The sequence below is a fragment of the Hypomesus nipponensis genome, chromosome 15 (genome assembly GCF_054491055.1).
Source record: "Hypomesus nipponensis isolate SF chromosome 15, ASM5449105v1, whole genome shotgun sequence".
In the NCBI taxonomy this organism is placed as follows: domain Eukaryota; kingdom Metazoa; phylum Chordata; class Actinopteri; order Osmeriformes; family Osmeridae; genus Hypomesus; species Hypomesus nipponensis.
The window spans coordinates 19,285,942-19,302,357 of NC_140375.1; the positions used below are offsets into that span (position 1 = coordinate 19,285,942).

The following is a 16,416-nucleotide window of genomic DNA, read 5'->3' on the forward strand; positions in this document are numbered from 1 at the left end:
AGGGACATGGGACCATCTGGGGCTGAGGGACATGGGACCATCTGGGGCTCAGGGACATGGGACCATCTGGGGCTGAGGGACATGGGACCAGCTGGGGCTCAGGGACATGGGACCATCTGGGGCTCAGGGACCATCTGGGGCTGAGGGACATGGGACCATCTGGGGCTGAGGGACATGGGACCAGCTGGGGCTCAGGGACATGGGACCATCTGGGGCTGAGGGACCAGCTGGGGCTGAGGGACATGGGACCAGCTGGGGCTCCCTGGGCGCATTATGGTCGATGGTGAGATAATCTACGTTTGGAATGAGCTGGTTGTCATTATATAGATTTTCACTGGATTAAAGAGACTTTTAAAACAAACTGTGTGTTGATTTTATCATTTGTTAACGGAATTTGTTTGTTTTAATGACAGTTATCCGCCGTTAGCTCTGAGCTAATTCAGGGTTCTGTTGCCATAGGAGACGAGGCACCGCTGGTTCCATGAAAGACAAGGCATGTTATTGTTGATGGTGTTGTTGTTGTTTACCTGTGACAGGCTGTCCAAGAATGGCCTTCCCCAGCCTGGTAGCACACTGACACACTTCACTCTGGGTCTACTTGTGGCTGCTAAATTAGTCTGAGGTCAGCCTGAACTTTCCTGATCCCAACGTGAATGCTTACAGAGCAGATCAGTAATACTGACCTGGGATCAGTTTATATAGGCTGAGGGCGGAACTGAATGAGATGGAGATCATGGAGGGAGATTTAGCTCCTACTTCTCTCTTTCTTTCTCTCTCTCTCTCTCTTTCTCCTCTCCCTCTTTGTGTCTCTCTGGAGATTTCCGCCTCATATTGATTTTTCAGACATTTCCTGCCGGAAAGATGAATTGATGAGACAAGAAAGAAAAACAAGGAGAGAGAGAGACTGAGAGAGAGACTGAGAGAGAGAGACTGAGAGAGAGACTGAGAGAGAGACTGAGGAGAGAGACTGAGAGAGAGACTGAGAGAGAGACTGAGGAGAGAGACTGAGAGAGAGACAGAGAGAGACAGACTGAGAGAGAGAGAAACAGACTGAGAGAGACAGACTGAGAGAGACAGAGAGAGACTGAGAGAGAGACTGAGAGAGAGAGAGACTGAGAGGGAGACTGAGAGAGAGAGACTGAGAGAGAGACTGAGAGAGAGAGAAACAGACTGAGAGAGAGAGAGAAACAGACTGAGAGAGAGACAGAGAGAGAGACTGAGAGAGAGAGAGACAGAGAGAGAGACTGAGAGAGAGACTGAGAGAGAGACTGAGAGAGAGAGACTGAGAGAGAGACTGAGAGAGAGACTGAGGAGAGAGACTGAGAGAGAGAGACTGAGAGAGAGACTGAGAGAGAGACTGAGAGAGAGACTGAGAGAGAGACTGAGAGAGAGACTGAGAGAGAGAGACAGAGCCTCAGGGGAGTTGCGGCCTTACCATCACCTCTTCTCCTCCTCTCTTCTCTTCTCCTCTCCTTTCTTCCCCTCATCCCCTCCCCTCCTCTCTCACCATCATCCTACCCTCCTCTCCTTTCTCACCATCATCCTACCCTCCTCTTCTCTCTCTCCTTCTTCTCTTCACTCTTCTCGCCATCTCCACTATCCCTCTCTCCAACACCTCTCACACACCCCTATGCCCACCCTCTTCCTGCCCCGCATAAACTGGTTTTGAGTTCAACATACAGAAAGCCAGCCTGGATCAATGAGAAGTGAGCATGGACCTATGAGGAAGCAGCATGGACCAATGAGGAAGCAGCATGGACCTATGAGGAAGCAGGATGGACCAATGAGGATGCAGCATGGACCTATGAGGAAGCAGGATGGACCACTGAGGATGCAGCATGGACCAATGAGGATGCAGCATGAACCTATGAGGAAGCAGCATGGACCAATGAGGAAGCAGCATGGACCAATGAGGATGCAGCATGAACCTATGAGGAAGCAGCATGAACCAATGAGGATGCAACATGGACCAATGAGGATGCAGCATGGACCAATGAGGATGCAGCATGGACCAATGAGGATGCAGCATGGACCTATGAGGATGCAGCATGGACCAATGAGGAAGCAGCATGAACCAATGAGGATGCAGCATGGACCAATGAGGATGCAGCATGGACCTATGAGGAAGCAGCATGGACCTATGAGGAAGCAACATGGACCAATGAGGATGCAGCATGGACCTATGAGGATGCAGCATGAACCTATGAGGAAGCAGCATGGACCAATGAGGATGCAGCATGGACCTATGAGGAAGCAGCATGGACCAATGAGGAAGCAGCAGGGCTGGTGAGGGATTGTGGTAAAGTGAAAGTACAGTAAGAGGAAGACTTCCTGCGTGGAGAGAATGATATGAGGTCTCTTGGGGGTATTTGAGGATTGACATGGGCTTTGGTAAAACCTCCTTCCCTCCCTCCCTGGTGGGGTTGAGGAGGTGCAGAAAGAGGAGGGAGAGAGAGAGGAGGGGGCACTTGAGGAGACAGACGGGGGGTGGGAGTGGCAATGGGGTTGTGTTTTTAATCATATGATTGGCTGTTCCTGGGTCACATAGGGTGGTGACTCAGCCAGACACTGTCAGAGCCAATCAGAGCACCAAGAGCATTCAGCAGGAAGCCACCTGACAGAGAAGGTCTGTTTCCATAGCAACTCCTGCAGGGGGAGCTGAGAGAGACTGCATACAGAGAGAGAAAAGAGGAGGGGTTGGGGGAAGGAAGGAGCAGAGGTGGAGAGAGGGAGAGGGGGTAGGAGAGGTGGAGAGAGGGAGAGGGGGTAGGAGAGGTGGAGAGAGGGAGAGGGGGTAGGAGAGGTGGAGAGAGAGAGAGGGGGTAGGAGAGGTGGAGAGAGGGAGAGGTGGAGAGAGGGAGAGGGGGTAGGAGAGGTGGAGAGAGGGAGAGGTGGAGAGAGGGAGAGGGGGTAGGAGAGGTGGAGAGAGGGAGAGGGGGTAGGAGAGGTGGAGAGAGGGAGAGGGGGGTAGGAGAGGGGGTAGGAGAGGTGGAGAGAGGGAGAGGGGGGTAGGAGAGGGGGTAGGAGAGGTGGAGAGAGGGAGAGGGGGTAGGAGAGGGACAGAAGAGAGGAGTAGGAGAGAGAAAACAGGAGAGGAAAGTAACAATTTCAGGGGAGAGGAAGGAGTGTTGTTGTATGGCACTGCCAAAACAGATTGACCCTGCTCCCTCTCCCCCTCTCTCTCTCCCCCTCTCTCCCCCTCCCTCTCCCCCTCTCTCTCCCCCCTCTCTCGCTGCCCCCTCTCTCTCCCCCCCTCTCTCTGCCCCCATCTCTCTCTCCCCCTCACTCCCCCCTCTCTCTCTGCCCCCCTCTCTCTGCCCCCATCTCTCTCTCCCCCTCTCTCTCCCCCCTCTCTCTCTCCCACACATCCTTCGTTTCCATGCCGCCCTCTGAGTTCTGCAGAGCGTGCGCTGAGCCGTTCCACAAACACAAAGCAGAGATTCTGAATGGTTCCGTGGCCATGAATGAGATCCTCCTTCGGGAAGGGAGTGAGGATTCTTCTGAATGGGAGCGTGCAGGATAGTGACACCTGCAGGACTACTGAGCAGCCAGCGGAGTGGCTGACAGACAGACAGTTACAGACAGACAGGCAGGCAGGCATGCAGGCATGCAGGCAGGCAGGCAGGCAGGCAGGCAGGCAGGCAGGCAGGCAGGCAGGAATACATACAGGCAGGCAGAAGGTGAGGAGGGGAGCCAGTAGTAGAGTTATAAATAATGTTATGAAAACAGTGACTCTATCGCCCCTTGCTGGCAACAAAGGAGTCTTGCAGGCCTGGCTGGTGCCTCCTCTGCTGGAGATGAGCTTCTGTTGACAGCAAAAGGCACAACTCAGATTCACTCTGTGTTCTAGAAACAGTTTCTGTTGTGTTCTAGAGACTCTAGAATGTTGTCAAATCTATTTGTCTTAGAATGTCCCTATTCAAACATCTCAGTGTTCTAAAATCCTGTTTTCTAGAATCTCAGCTAGCAGACAACCTCTGGGAACATGGGGGGGAGGGGTGGAGGTGGAGGGGTGGGGGGTTTCAGGGGGGCATAGGAACAGGGAGGAGTGTGGTGTCTTGTTTAAATGGCTGAGTGAGAGGTCTTCACGGTTCTTAAAGGAAATCCTTTCATGAATAATATAAGTTCCCTGCAGTGCATACTGCTCAACCCTACACTGCCCAGCCTGCTCTGGCTTCCATTACCCAGCCTGCTCTGTCCTCCCCTACCCAGCCTGCTCTGTGCTCCACTACCCAGCCTGCTCTGTCCTCCACTACCCAGCCTGCTCTGTGCTCCACTACCCAGCCTGCTCTGTCCTACACTACCCAGCCTGCTCTGTCCTCCACTACCCTGCATTTTTCCATCTACGTAATATTGCCAAAATACGAAAATTCCTCTCAAAGGATGATGCTGAAAAACTAATACATGCTTTTGTTACGTCCCGATTGGACTACTGCAATGTGTTGTTCTCTGGCCTCCCAATTACCTACTTGAAAAATTTACAGCGGGTACAAAATGCTGCTGCTAGACTATTGACAAAAACAAGAAAGTTTGATCATAAAACCTCTACTCTTATCTCTTTACACTGGCTCCCTATCCAAGCCAGAGCTGATTTCAAAGTTTTACTACTAACTTACAAATCTCGACATGAATTGGCACCACTGTACCTCTCCGGTCTCCTTGCACCCTATTGCCCCGCAAGGACTCTAAGATCTCAAGATGCCGGCTATCTGGTAATACCCAAAATTAAGAAAAAAACTGCTGGAGGTAGGGCGTTCTCATATAGAGCACCTCTTCTCTGGAACAAATTACCTGTCTCAATTAGGGAGGCTGATACTGTTTCGACATTTAAAACTAGATTAAAAACGTTCTTGTTTAGTCAATCCTATGATTGTTAAATGTGTGTACTTTCTATGTAAACCTGGGGTGTGCGTTTGCCTATGTGTGTATCACATGTAACTTTTAAATTGTAATTTTAGCTTATGTTCACACTGCCCATTTAAATGTTACAAATAAAGTAAACCTGTTATTGTATATTGTTACTGTAATAGTTCAGTTGCTGTATATTTTTATTGTTATAGTGTACTAGTTGGAGACAATGGGGGGCTGGTTGTTTTCATCCTTATTCGTATAAATATAACCTATTTTAGAGTTGTTTCCCCCGGAACAGATTTCATGTTCCAACCAAGGGGGGCTGTCGCTGTCTTGGTGTGTGGGGCTGCATCAAATACCCTCTTAGCTTTGTTAAATTGCTACACTAGTCCACACCTGACCGGTGCGGATCTCATTCTATTATGACTGTAACTGTTAGCTGCTCTTGGCATTCTCTAATCCCTGTTCTCCTCTCTGTCCCCCCCACACATCCCCTGTGGTGTGGGGGGTCTGAGCTGTCAGGACCTGCCTGGTCGTCGGTCTACCAACGCTGGACCAGGTCGTCAACCGGAAACCAGCCTCCATGACGGCCAACAGCGAGTTTCCAGGTCCCATCCAACGTCTATAAAGCCGAACAATGGATTTTTGGTGTTTCAAAACCCATTGACATTGTATGACTATGTTTAGCTTGTGTTCTGCTCCTCTCTCTTACCAACCGTCTCTGGAGGAGGGGATCCCTCTCTGAATTGCTCCTCCCAAGGTTTCTTCCATTTTTTCTCCCGTTGGGAGTTTTTCCTTGTCTTCCTTGAGGGTTTAGGTTGGTTGAGGGGCAGTTCTATGGGCGTATGTGAAGCCCTCTGTGACATGCTTGCATGTAAAAAGGGCTATACAAATAAATTTGATTTGATCCACTACCCAGCCTGCTCTGTCCTCCCTTACCCAGCCTGCTCTGTGCTCCACTGCCCAGCCTGCTCTGTGCTCCACTGCCCAGCCTGCTCTGTGCTCCACTGCCCAGCCTGCTCTGTCCTCCACTACCCAGCCTGCTCTGTCCTCCACTACCCAGCCAGCAGAGCCCCTCAACACACTAGTCTGGTACCAAGTCTGTCACATGAGATTGATGAGAGTTGGATTTTTGAGAGACTTGTTAGTCTTCCTGTGCAGAGGCCTATTGTTGCGCTACCTACCCTAAATAGGATTGAAGTTGTCACCAGGTGGCGCCCAGGACCAGGAAGTAGAAATAAATAAAATAATTCATCCAGATTAAAGGGGTTGCACAGTAAATATAATGATAGATAGATATGTACAGACACCTGATGGTGCATAAAATCAATGGAAAATGGCTCTGTGTTGCCCTCCAGTTTTTTTAATCAACCTCTTTATTCCCATCCCTAACTCCTGCCCTCTTATCCTGCCTAACTCCACTCACAAACAGGTAGAAGGGGATTCAAGCTAAATTGGGTCAAATATGATTTTTTGTCATTTCTGAATGCTGATTTGAAACTGTGAAGTTTCAAAGGGGGATTAAGACTGGATTGCACTTTCTCTTTCAGAAAGTTACTCTTTTCAAACGCAGATCTGTTGGAATCTCTGCAAAAGTTCAGCTGTTCCCTTACAAAAAATAAGTATACTTCAAGTTTATTTTGTAAGTATACTTAGTATAAAAAGTATACTATTATCATGTTACTTAAAGTATCCTAGCAGTGTACTTATTTATATACTATTTTTGTACTAAGTAAACTGAATTGGCCCAATTTTTAGGTCATGTAGTAAACTTTAAAGTACACTTTTAGTGTATTTCAAGGTTTACTTTTAAATACTGTAAAGTAGCCTATGTAGTGCACTTTCAGTTAATCAAGTATACTTTCTAAAGTACTTCAAAGCATACTTTGGAATACTCTAAAGTAACCTGTGTAGTGCACTTTCAGTTCATAAAGTATACTTCCTTAAGAGCCTCAAAGTATACTTCGCAATACTTTCAATTGCATTTTCAATTAATGTAAGTACCTCACGAAGTAAACTTAATAAATTTCATTTTACTATAAATTACTAATAAATGTTAACCCTGTAATGTACTTTTAAATTATTTTGACTGTTTTTGCTGTATAATAATAGAAAACATACATCCTACTCCAGAAGAAATGTATACCATTTTCTGTTTCTAAGTATACTTCTTAAAAGTATATCAAAAGTGAACTATTTTCTAAGTATACTTCTTAAAAGTATATCAAAAGGCCGAGACTGACAAGAGATAGATATTTTCTGATACCACTTCTAACACCAGCGTGGTACTATTCTCTGACTGTAGCTACTGAATGTTTGTAGTTGGCACCCATCTGCTGTACACACCCCTAACCCCCTCCCAGCCTCCTGTACATTCTGCCCACACCAACACAAGCCAGTCACCCCACCGCATCCACCAAGTAGACGTAACACCAGCTCACTGTTCTACCCAAACCCATAACTTCATTGAAACAAAATCAGGATGGACTCGTCCACAAACACGTGTCCATTTCAGCAGGTTCTGTAAAGGTGGCAGGAGCCCAGGACATACATGTGACACAAAACCCTCCCTAACCCTCTGACCCCCCACTACCCCCAAGACAATTATCACCTCCTCGCTAGCATGGCGATGACATGAGTAGTAAATACTGTGGTTAACATTCTGCAGACTCCCCTTACAAAAAATAAATATGTTAAAGTATACTATTAGTATACTAAAATGATAGTACACTTTTAGTTCACTTTTGATATACTTTTAAGAAGTATTCTTAGAAAATAGTTCACTTTTGATATATTTTTAAGTATGCTTTGAAAATAGTTAACTTTTGATATATGTTTAAGTATACTTTGCAAATAGTTCACTTTTGTATGAAGTCAATAGTTTACTTTTTATATATTTTTAAGAAGTATACTTAGAAAACAGAAAATGTTATGGTATTTCTTCTGGAGTAGGATGTAAGTTTTCAATTATTATACAGCAAAAACAGTCAACTTTAAAGTACATTACAGGTTAAATTTTTAGATCCATCTCTTTCTAATTATTCATGTCTAGGAAAATCTATTATGCATCAAACGTTCTGAATCGTACCCTTATACTAATAATTATCAATTAGAGTATTAATGGAGAAAAAGAAAAGGATACTTGAGAAAGAAGCAGACAGAAGGGTTGCATTATGCAGTTGAAGGTTATACTGTCAAACTGACTGAAGAACGACTTGAAAAAATAAAGATAGCGTGGCTCATTGGCTGGTCAATTCCCATGATGCAAGGCGGTAAATAGTGTTAAATTTGCTGATAAGTTTGCCGTTTGTTTGAAATACAAATGTAACTTCATGAATTTCGTTTTTAAATGTGTCTGTTTAGAATGTAGTGTTTTGTTGCGTGGTAATTGTCATTGTGCCGGTTTGCCATTGTAACCTTGAGTTAAATGACTGTTACGTTTTATAAGAAGAGCTGGATCTGTTGGGTGCAGGGGGCTTTCAGTAATCAGCTGCTTTCAGCAAAGAATCTGCATTGTCTCTTGGCGAGGGCCCTGTTCTCGCCAAGAGACGCAAGATCAGAGGTGTTTGAGGGGCCCCTGAACAATTGAATGTATTAGTAAATCATAGTAAATTGACATTTATTACATGTACTTCTTGAGGTATTTACATTAATTGAAAGTACACTTGAAAGTATTGCAAAGTATACTTTGAGGCACTTGAGGAAGTATACTTCATGAACTGAAAGTGCACTACCCAGGTTACTTTAGAGTATTCCAAAGTATACTTTGAGGTACTTTAGGAAGTATACTTTATGAACTGAAAGTGCACTACACAGGTTACTTTACAATATTCAAAAGTAAACCTCAAGTAGGCCTACACTATGAGTGTACTTTAAAGTGTACTAAATGACCTAAAAAGTGGGCCAATTCAGTTTACTTAATACAAAAATAGTATATAAATAAGTACACTGCTAGTATACTTTTAAGTAACATGACAATAGTATACTTTCTATACTAAGTAACTTGAAGTACACTTCTTTTTTGTAAGGGTTGTGCCTCCGTTATCAGCCTCACCCCTTGGTGAACTGGGCCATCAGGCTGTTTTCTGATTGAAAGCTGAAAAAACGTGTTCACAGTGGTTGTGGAAGGCTGGGAGGGGAGAGAGATGAGCCTTGAACAGCACTCTCCCCCTGCTGGCGCCGCACTCCTTGCCTGTCGATCAGACCCCAGCGTCACACACTTCTGCAAATTGAATTTCCCTTTTAATTAACAGGAAAATGGTCTTTAATTAAAAGTCCTACCATTTTGTTATCGTCACAGAAGTGAATTACAAATATTACCGTGAACGCTGCTGAACTTGGCTGCGGTGTTGTAGCAGGCTCTAACAAGGGCGTAACCACGCATTCTTTGGAGGGGTCGTGTCCCCCCTAGCCTAATATTGAGAAAATACCAATCTGTCCCCCCCCCCCAATATACAGCAGAAAAAATGTAAAATAGATGTTCTCCTTTTATGAACCCTGTCAATGGATAGGTCTCTTGTTATGTCTTATTTATTTTCAATTTATTTCCATTTGTTAAGAAAAACATAAGTGTGTGAATCCCCCCTCTGTGTGATTTGTTTGAATCCACCTTGGCCGTTCTGCATTGTCATGGTTACCAAACACTTTTTCGTCAGTCAGTTGAGTGCAAAGAAAGTAAAGGCCATTGCACACTGAGTCTGAAATTTTCGTATGTTTTTTCACAATCGTCAGCCTCAACATTCGGTGGTTCTGAATTTCGAAAAAATCTATCAAAATGCTGGCTATGGATGCGAAAACGCAGAAAATCAAACCCGATCCGAACTTTTTTTGACGTACGAAAGTTTCAGAGGCAGTGTGTAAGCGCAATTTACATGACATAAAGTGAGGTCATATAATTTTTTTTAAGTGCGAATATTTCGGATACAAACTTCGGACTCAGTGTGCAATAGCCTTAACGTTGGTTAACTTGTTGGCAGGGGTGGCGCCAAAGATGTTTTAATGCAGGTGCTAAGGTGGTGCTAGATCATTGACAGGGGCAGCTCCCCCACCAGGGGCCGAGCCATACATTGAACAATCGGGGCTTAACCCGAACCTATAACCTAGTCAAGGTTTTGATGCAAGGTGAATTCGGAACTTCACATGAATGCGACGCGCATTTTTGCATTAATTTCTGTGCAGAATACTTTTTCGGAGCTTTCTGTAGGCTGACATAAACATTCGCTGGACTCATATTGTAATATTTTCCGGAAATTGTAACCCAAATTTGTACTTGAAAGATTCAGGGCTTTTGAGAAAACATATTTTTCCCCACCCTTGCAGTAATCTAGATTTATGAAGTGACAGAAAATTATTTTTTTACCTGTCTTTTTCAGTTCCTCCTGGCATATTTTTTAAATTATTTTTGCATCAACTTAATCTTGCTAACTCCTCAGCTTAATGTTGCTAACTCCACAACAATACATGGTTGTCTCCGTGAATCTGTTCCAGAACTCATCATGTGCGTGGGCAGCAGTTCGTTTCGATTTGATTAATTTCCGTGTGCTGATGTTGTGTGCGTTGTCTTAGTCAAAAATGTGATCGTTGAGATTTGGCGACCACATTCTAATTGTGGACGACACGTGAAAATAAATTCTTCACAGCGTCAAACGGAATGGCAACTATTTGGGTACGTCGCCTTTAAGAGTTCCCCCGCCGATGTGTGACGTTTTTCATGATTTTCTTTGGCCCCGGATAGATGGTATCCAACGCTTCCTAATCCGGATCATTTTAACCTGGAAGTTCAATTTTAACTATGACGACTACTGTGAATTTACAAGATCCATGGATGTGTCAATAGGCACTTCAGGAACCTTACATAACGCCTGAAGTGTGCGCGTGCACTGGACCAACGGAGCTTTAAAACAGCTTGAGACCAAAACAAAGCTGAATCTTGACAGTGAAAGCCGTTAGGTAGGATCCTTTCCCCAAACACATCACCACCCGGCTTCTACTTCAACCGTGCGTAGAGCCAATTCAATGACACTGCAGGTAGTGTCATATACACACCTAGAACTTCACCCTTGGCTTCAATGTTTATCATGTCTGTAGCATTGAAATACATTAGCATATTTACTTTTCTGCACTGAATAACTCTTGTCAAGTATGTTCATTTGTAGCCAACACGTCTAAATATGTCTCCTTCAACAGTGTTATTGTCATGTTTTTTAGATGCCATAATGACTTCAAGATGATCCAATCAGACGATATTTAATCTATCTTTCCTACTCGTGTCAGAAGGCCGTCTGCGGACTGTCTCGCGCCTCTCCCGGGGGCTAAACACGCAGGCCTGTCCGGCGGCAGCTGCACAGATGCCCGGTGGAAGATGGGAACGTCGCAACAGCTAGGTAGCTACATTACAGCTATGTTTAAAATCGTACTAAATGTTACTGAAGTAGCGTAATTATACGTATGATAAAGGCCGTCACTTCCTGACGTATTTCTGCATCCCGCATTCTCTGTCAAGACAGGAATGCATCAGTAATGAAAACAGGATTAATCTGACTTTCCAATATGGACATTATGATACTATGGAAAGCATGGTACCGTATGCATATCAAAAATAAGTTGTCCAAGTTAGCAAATTGTCCTGATTGGGTCTACAAAGAAACAAAAAAACGGCATTTGCTGAAACAAACTTAACAGCCAGGTTAAACCATGATATCGTTCCATCAGGTCATATACGTATATATATCTAGTGTTTTGTTCTAGAACAGTGCTGAATGTTCTACAACAGGCCTGTATGTTCTCTAGAACCATCCTGTATGTTCTAGAACAGTCCTGTAACCCTTTCGTGGCTCCCTCAGATATGGAGGTGATGACCCCGCTGATTGATGCTCCGGGCGAGGGTGCGGATGAGAACACTGATGAGGACCAGGACCCAGAGCTGCTGTCTCTCCGACAGTACGAACCGGGCAGCGAGGAGGGCATCACGTAAGACCTCCACCCACACAAAACCTTAGGGTGACCAGACGTCCGGATTTTGTCCGGACAGTCCGGTTTTCCTAGCCTGGCTCTGCCCTCCTACGTACTTCCGCTCAATTTGGATTTTGCTTCTGTACTAGGTCTGGGAGTTTGACTTTGAAGTCAGTTTTCAGAAAGAAAAAAAATTGTAGGTCCAATCAGCGAACAGAGGGAGTGGCTGAGAACGATGACGTTAATGTTGTGCACTAGTTTGAGTAGTTCAGTAATGGTGGCGGAGAAAGATGCGAGCGAAGTTATTCTGCGGTTGTGGCAATGCTGCCGGATATCCATAAGTTAAAGCCGGAGCAAGAACATTCCTTGCTGAGTTTTGTTGGTGGCCATGATGTTGTGGCCCTCCTCCCCACGGGGTTCGGGAACAGTTTGATTTTCCAGCTACGGCAGCTAGCTCCGTTACAGTAGTGGTGAAGGAGTTGGCTAAGGCGAACGTTTGCGATTGGTTATGGCAGATCAGAGTGGCTCTGGGCAGATCCAATAGTTTTAAACTTCAACAGAGGACCCGCCTTCAAGGAAGTTAACGTTTGTCAATGGGGCGATCCCAGACCCTCTGTACAAATGAAATGTACGAGGGTCTGGTTAGGACCAGGCTACGGTTTTCCGGGCCTTTGTCCAGACTGCTGTTCCGTTTCCTCCTTTTTGCCCTTTTGCCCTCCTTTGTGACCCTTCCTGACCACCGTCGCAATTTACTACTCGCGTGGGCTTTCAGATGCCAAAAAGGAAGAACTCCTTCAAACCTACGAGTTCAGAACTCCACTTTGCCACTAGAGCAGCAAAGATCAATATCATGCCTTCTGTAAGCTCTGTGGCAGTGATGTAGACGTGAGCAGTTGAGGGAAAAGGGCTTTAGAGCGGCATGCCTGCGCTAGGCAACGGCACAAGGATAATGCTAGTTCTGCTGGGCACTACAACAACGGATGATAAAACAACCGCTAGTGAGCTGACCAAATTATATATTTTAATTTCTATTACAATTGAAATAGTTTGGGGAATTGTACTGTCTTATTTTCTTTATCTTTTGACTAAACTGGTCTCACCGAGGACAACATAAAATCAGTAAACTTGTATTGAAGTATTGGATTTGTATTAAAATTACAAATGTTGACTTCGGCTTACTAAAATGACTAATGTTATTGTCTTAATTTCATACTAATGCCCCCCCCCCCACCTCCACCCACACCACTTACCCCTCCACCCACTCAAAACCTACACCCATACAAGACCTCCACCTCTCCACCCATACAAGACCTCCAGTAACATTGTAACCTGTAGTAACTACATGAGTATACTGTTGTGTTTGATATTGCAGGTTCAGCCAAGCACTCATCCACCTCCTGAAGGGCAACATTGGGACTGGTCTGCTGGGCCTTCCTCTGGCTGTGCGCAATGCAGGCATTATTGTGAGTAGCATGTATCGCTAATGTGGCTATCAGGCTCACTGTGTGTAGCACGGATAGCTAACCTGGCTAATATGCTCACTGTGTGTTGCATGTACTGTGACCAACAGGCTTACTTTGTGAGTATAAAGTTCTCGGAGTAGCACAGCTAGTAAATGCATGTTTTTTTTATACATTTGAGATGATGTGTGTGGGTACAGCTAACATGTACAAAAGGCAGGTTTGTTAGGTTTGGAGAAGGGAGGGGCACCGGGCAGGCACAGGCACAGGAACCACTTTATCTTAGTCTCTAAAAATGAGAGATTTTTATGTAGGGTTAACCTGGACATGGGTTAGCCTGGGTTTTGATGCGTTTGACTATTAACTATGACTATTCATTTACATTTCGTCATTTAGCAAACACTCTTATCCAGAGCGACTTACAGTAAGTACAGGGACATTCCCTGTGGCAAGTAGGATGAAGTGCCTTGCCCAAGGACACAACGTCATTTTGCATGGCCGGGAATCGAACCAGCAACCTTCTGATTAATAGCCCGATTCCCTAACCGCTCAGCCATCTGACCCCCATATTCAGAATCAGGTTTCTTGGCCATAATCTGGTGTTTGTTTTCCCATGTGTGTTTCTGTGTTGTGTGTTGTAGGTGTGTGTGTGTGTGTGGAAACTGTTCCATAAAGGCCGCTCAAAAAAGCTGGACTTAAAGTCTGAAACCTGACATATATTAGCTTAACAAATCAAGCGGGGCTAAAGCGGTTCCATAAAGGCCAATTTCAGCTCACGCAATTCTACTAATTCAAGTCAGACTTAAGTAGTGAAGCTAATTGCGCATGCACCCTATTCTTAAGCAGACCAAGAGGTAAAACATGGATCATACAATCCACCACGGCAAAAGCAATGCACAAGGCCACGTGACTTCTTCCAGAAAAAACGTTCCCTTTAAGCCGTGTACAATGACAGCTCCCTCATCCACCGCTTCATCAAACTAAAATGACACGCCATGATTGACGTAAACGATCGGCTATGTAGGTCCTTTTTTAGACCATTGGTTAAAAAAACATCACCTTTTAAACACATTAAATTGACTTAAAAAAAAAAAGTTTTATAAATAGCCTACTATTAATCAATACATTATCCAGTAACCTAACTTTTCAGTCAGTGTTACAAGAACCTTCTCCCGTTGGGTCAGTGTTACAGGAACATCTGGTTAAGGAACATCACGCCCCGGACCAGGCTAGTTAGGAAGCATAAGTTACCATAGTAACTGAGTTTTAACTACGTTGAGCTGGCTTAATGGAAACAAATGAACTAGAAATGAGTCTGACTAACTGACAGAAGCCTGGCTTATTGGGTAAATTTGCTTTATAGAACAGGCCTCTGTTCTATGTGCTTTACAGGTGGGGCCCATTTGCCTCCTGTTGATGGGTGTGGTCTGCGTTCACTGTATGCACATCCTGGTCCACTGCAGTCACCATCTGTGTGAGAGGTAAAGGATTGACCTGTTACTACATCATGCATGTGTCAGCCAGCCAGACAGTCAGATAGACAGCCAGCCAGTCAAACGGCTTATTTTCTTGTTAAACCCAATGGATGCACCCTGCAGGACTTAAGATCCCCGCAAGGGGGCACACACTCAAAGACAAACACTTGTCTTTGCTGCAAACCCATCATCAATCCCATCCTCTTTCTCTCAATTAGTCAGCTCAACTCCTCTATACACTCAAACTCAGACCATCTCTCTTTCCATCTGTCTGTCTTTCTCTGTCTCTTTAGCCATACTCCTCACCTCTCCCTCTTTCTCTCCCTCTCCCCCGCTCTTCTCTTCTGCCACCGTCTCGCTCTAAGTGTGAGCACAGCGTGGTAATTCACTGGATAATGTGTAGTAATTTCCTTTAGAGAATGTGATGATGGATTTCGTTGACGTGAGACGTTGAAAGCTGTTAAGTGCTTTCTGCCTTGGTAAAGGAGCGTGAGGTCACGTCTGAGATATCCATTACTCAGCTGCCAAGCACTCCACAATCATCTGAGACTGGCCACTCTCCTGAAACACATCAAACAGTACTAAACGTATGCACAGGTCACAGTCTGAGTACATTCCAATGAAGGGTTGGGGCCGAGAGAGGGAGGGGGAGGAGAGGGGGAGCGAGGGGGAGGTGGGGGAGGGAGAGGGAGGGAATGCCAAGCAATAGAATCACTTAATGCCTATGGCCGGGTTTCCCAGATTCGAACTCTCTTAGAACGTTCCTAAGAAGCTCTAAGCGTTAAGAGCTTCTTAACTAATCTGGGAAACCCGGCCTTTGTGTGTTTGTGCCTTTGTTTGTTTCACCACTTCTTGATATGTAATCACACAGAAATGCTCCACAGATGAATATTTCATTGCTTTTTTTTACTTCTGTCCATGTCTGGAACCAAGCATCCACACTGCTGATTAGCACAGCTAGTGTAGTGCCCAGCATCCACACTGCTGATTAGCACAGCTAGTGTAGTGCCCAGCATCCACACTGCTGATTAGCACAGCTAGTGTAGTGCCCAGCATCCACACTGCTGATTAGCACAGCTAGTGTAGTGCCCAGCATCCACACTACTGATTAGCACAGCTAGTGTAGCGCCCAGCATCCACACTGCTGATTAGCACAGCTAGTGTAGTGCCCAGCATCCACACTGCTGATTAGCACAGCTAGTGTAGTGCCCAGCATCCACACTGCTGATTAGCACAGCTAGTGTAGCGCCCAGCATCCACACTGCTGATTAGCACAGCTAGTGTAGCGCCCAGCATCCACACTGCTGATTAGCACAGCTAGTGTAGCGCCCAGCATCCACAATGCTGATTAGCACAGCTAGTTTAGTGCCCAGCCCAGTGCTGCGTCATTCTCAGTGTTGTTCTGTTTATATTTCTTTCTTTGTTTTCCTGTTCTGTCCTCCTCCCATCTTCTCTGGTGTTTGTGATTCTGGGATGCAGTTGAGCCAAAAACTGGGTCGCCCAATGACAGCTGTGCGGTATTAATCACTGTTATCATTTCAATAGAACGTCAGAGTCTAGCGAAGCGAGAGAGGAGAGGAAAATGAATCCCTGTAATATAATCGCCCCCAATCCTAACCAGGACACCTTGTACTCTCTTTCAGACAGCAGTCTCAATCTCAGCCCTCTTTCTCTCTTCC

At 45.2% G+C, this 16,416-nt stretch overlaps 1 protein-coding gene across 5 annotated transcripts in view; it reads left to right on the top strand.

Annotated features, from left to right (window-relative positions):
• The first annotated feature begins 10,363 nt into the window (after positions 1-10,363).
• The window catches only part of slc36a4 (solute carrier family 36 member 4), a 69,599-nt gene continuing 63,546 nt past the window's right edge, over positions 10,364-16,416 (top strand). Inside the window, exons 1-6 of one of the 5 annotated variants that reach the window (XM_084673823.1) lie at positions 10,364-10,516; positions 10,688-10,800; positions 11,125-11,234; positions 11,694-11,820; positions 13,175-13,265; positions 14,655-14,743. In XM_084673823.1, the coding sequence (XP_084529949.1) occupies positions 11,213-11,234; positions 11,694-11,820; positions 13,175-13,265; positions 14,655-14,743 (329 nt within the window). In that variant the 5' untranslated portion in view covers positions 10,364-10,516; positions 10,688-10,800; positions 11,125-11,212. The other 4 variants (XM_084673827.1, XM_084673825.1, XM_084673826.1 and 1 more) reach the window with 4 other exon arrangements.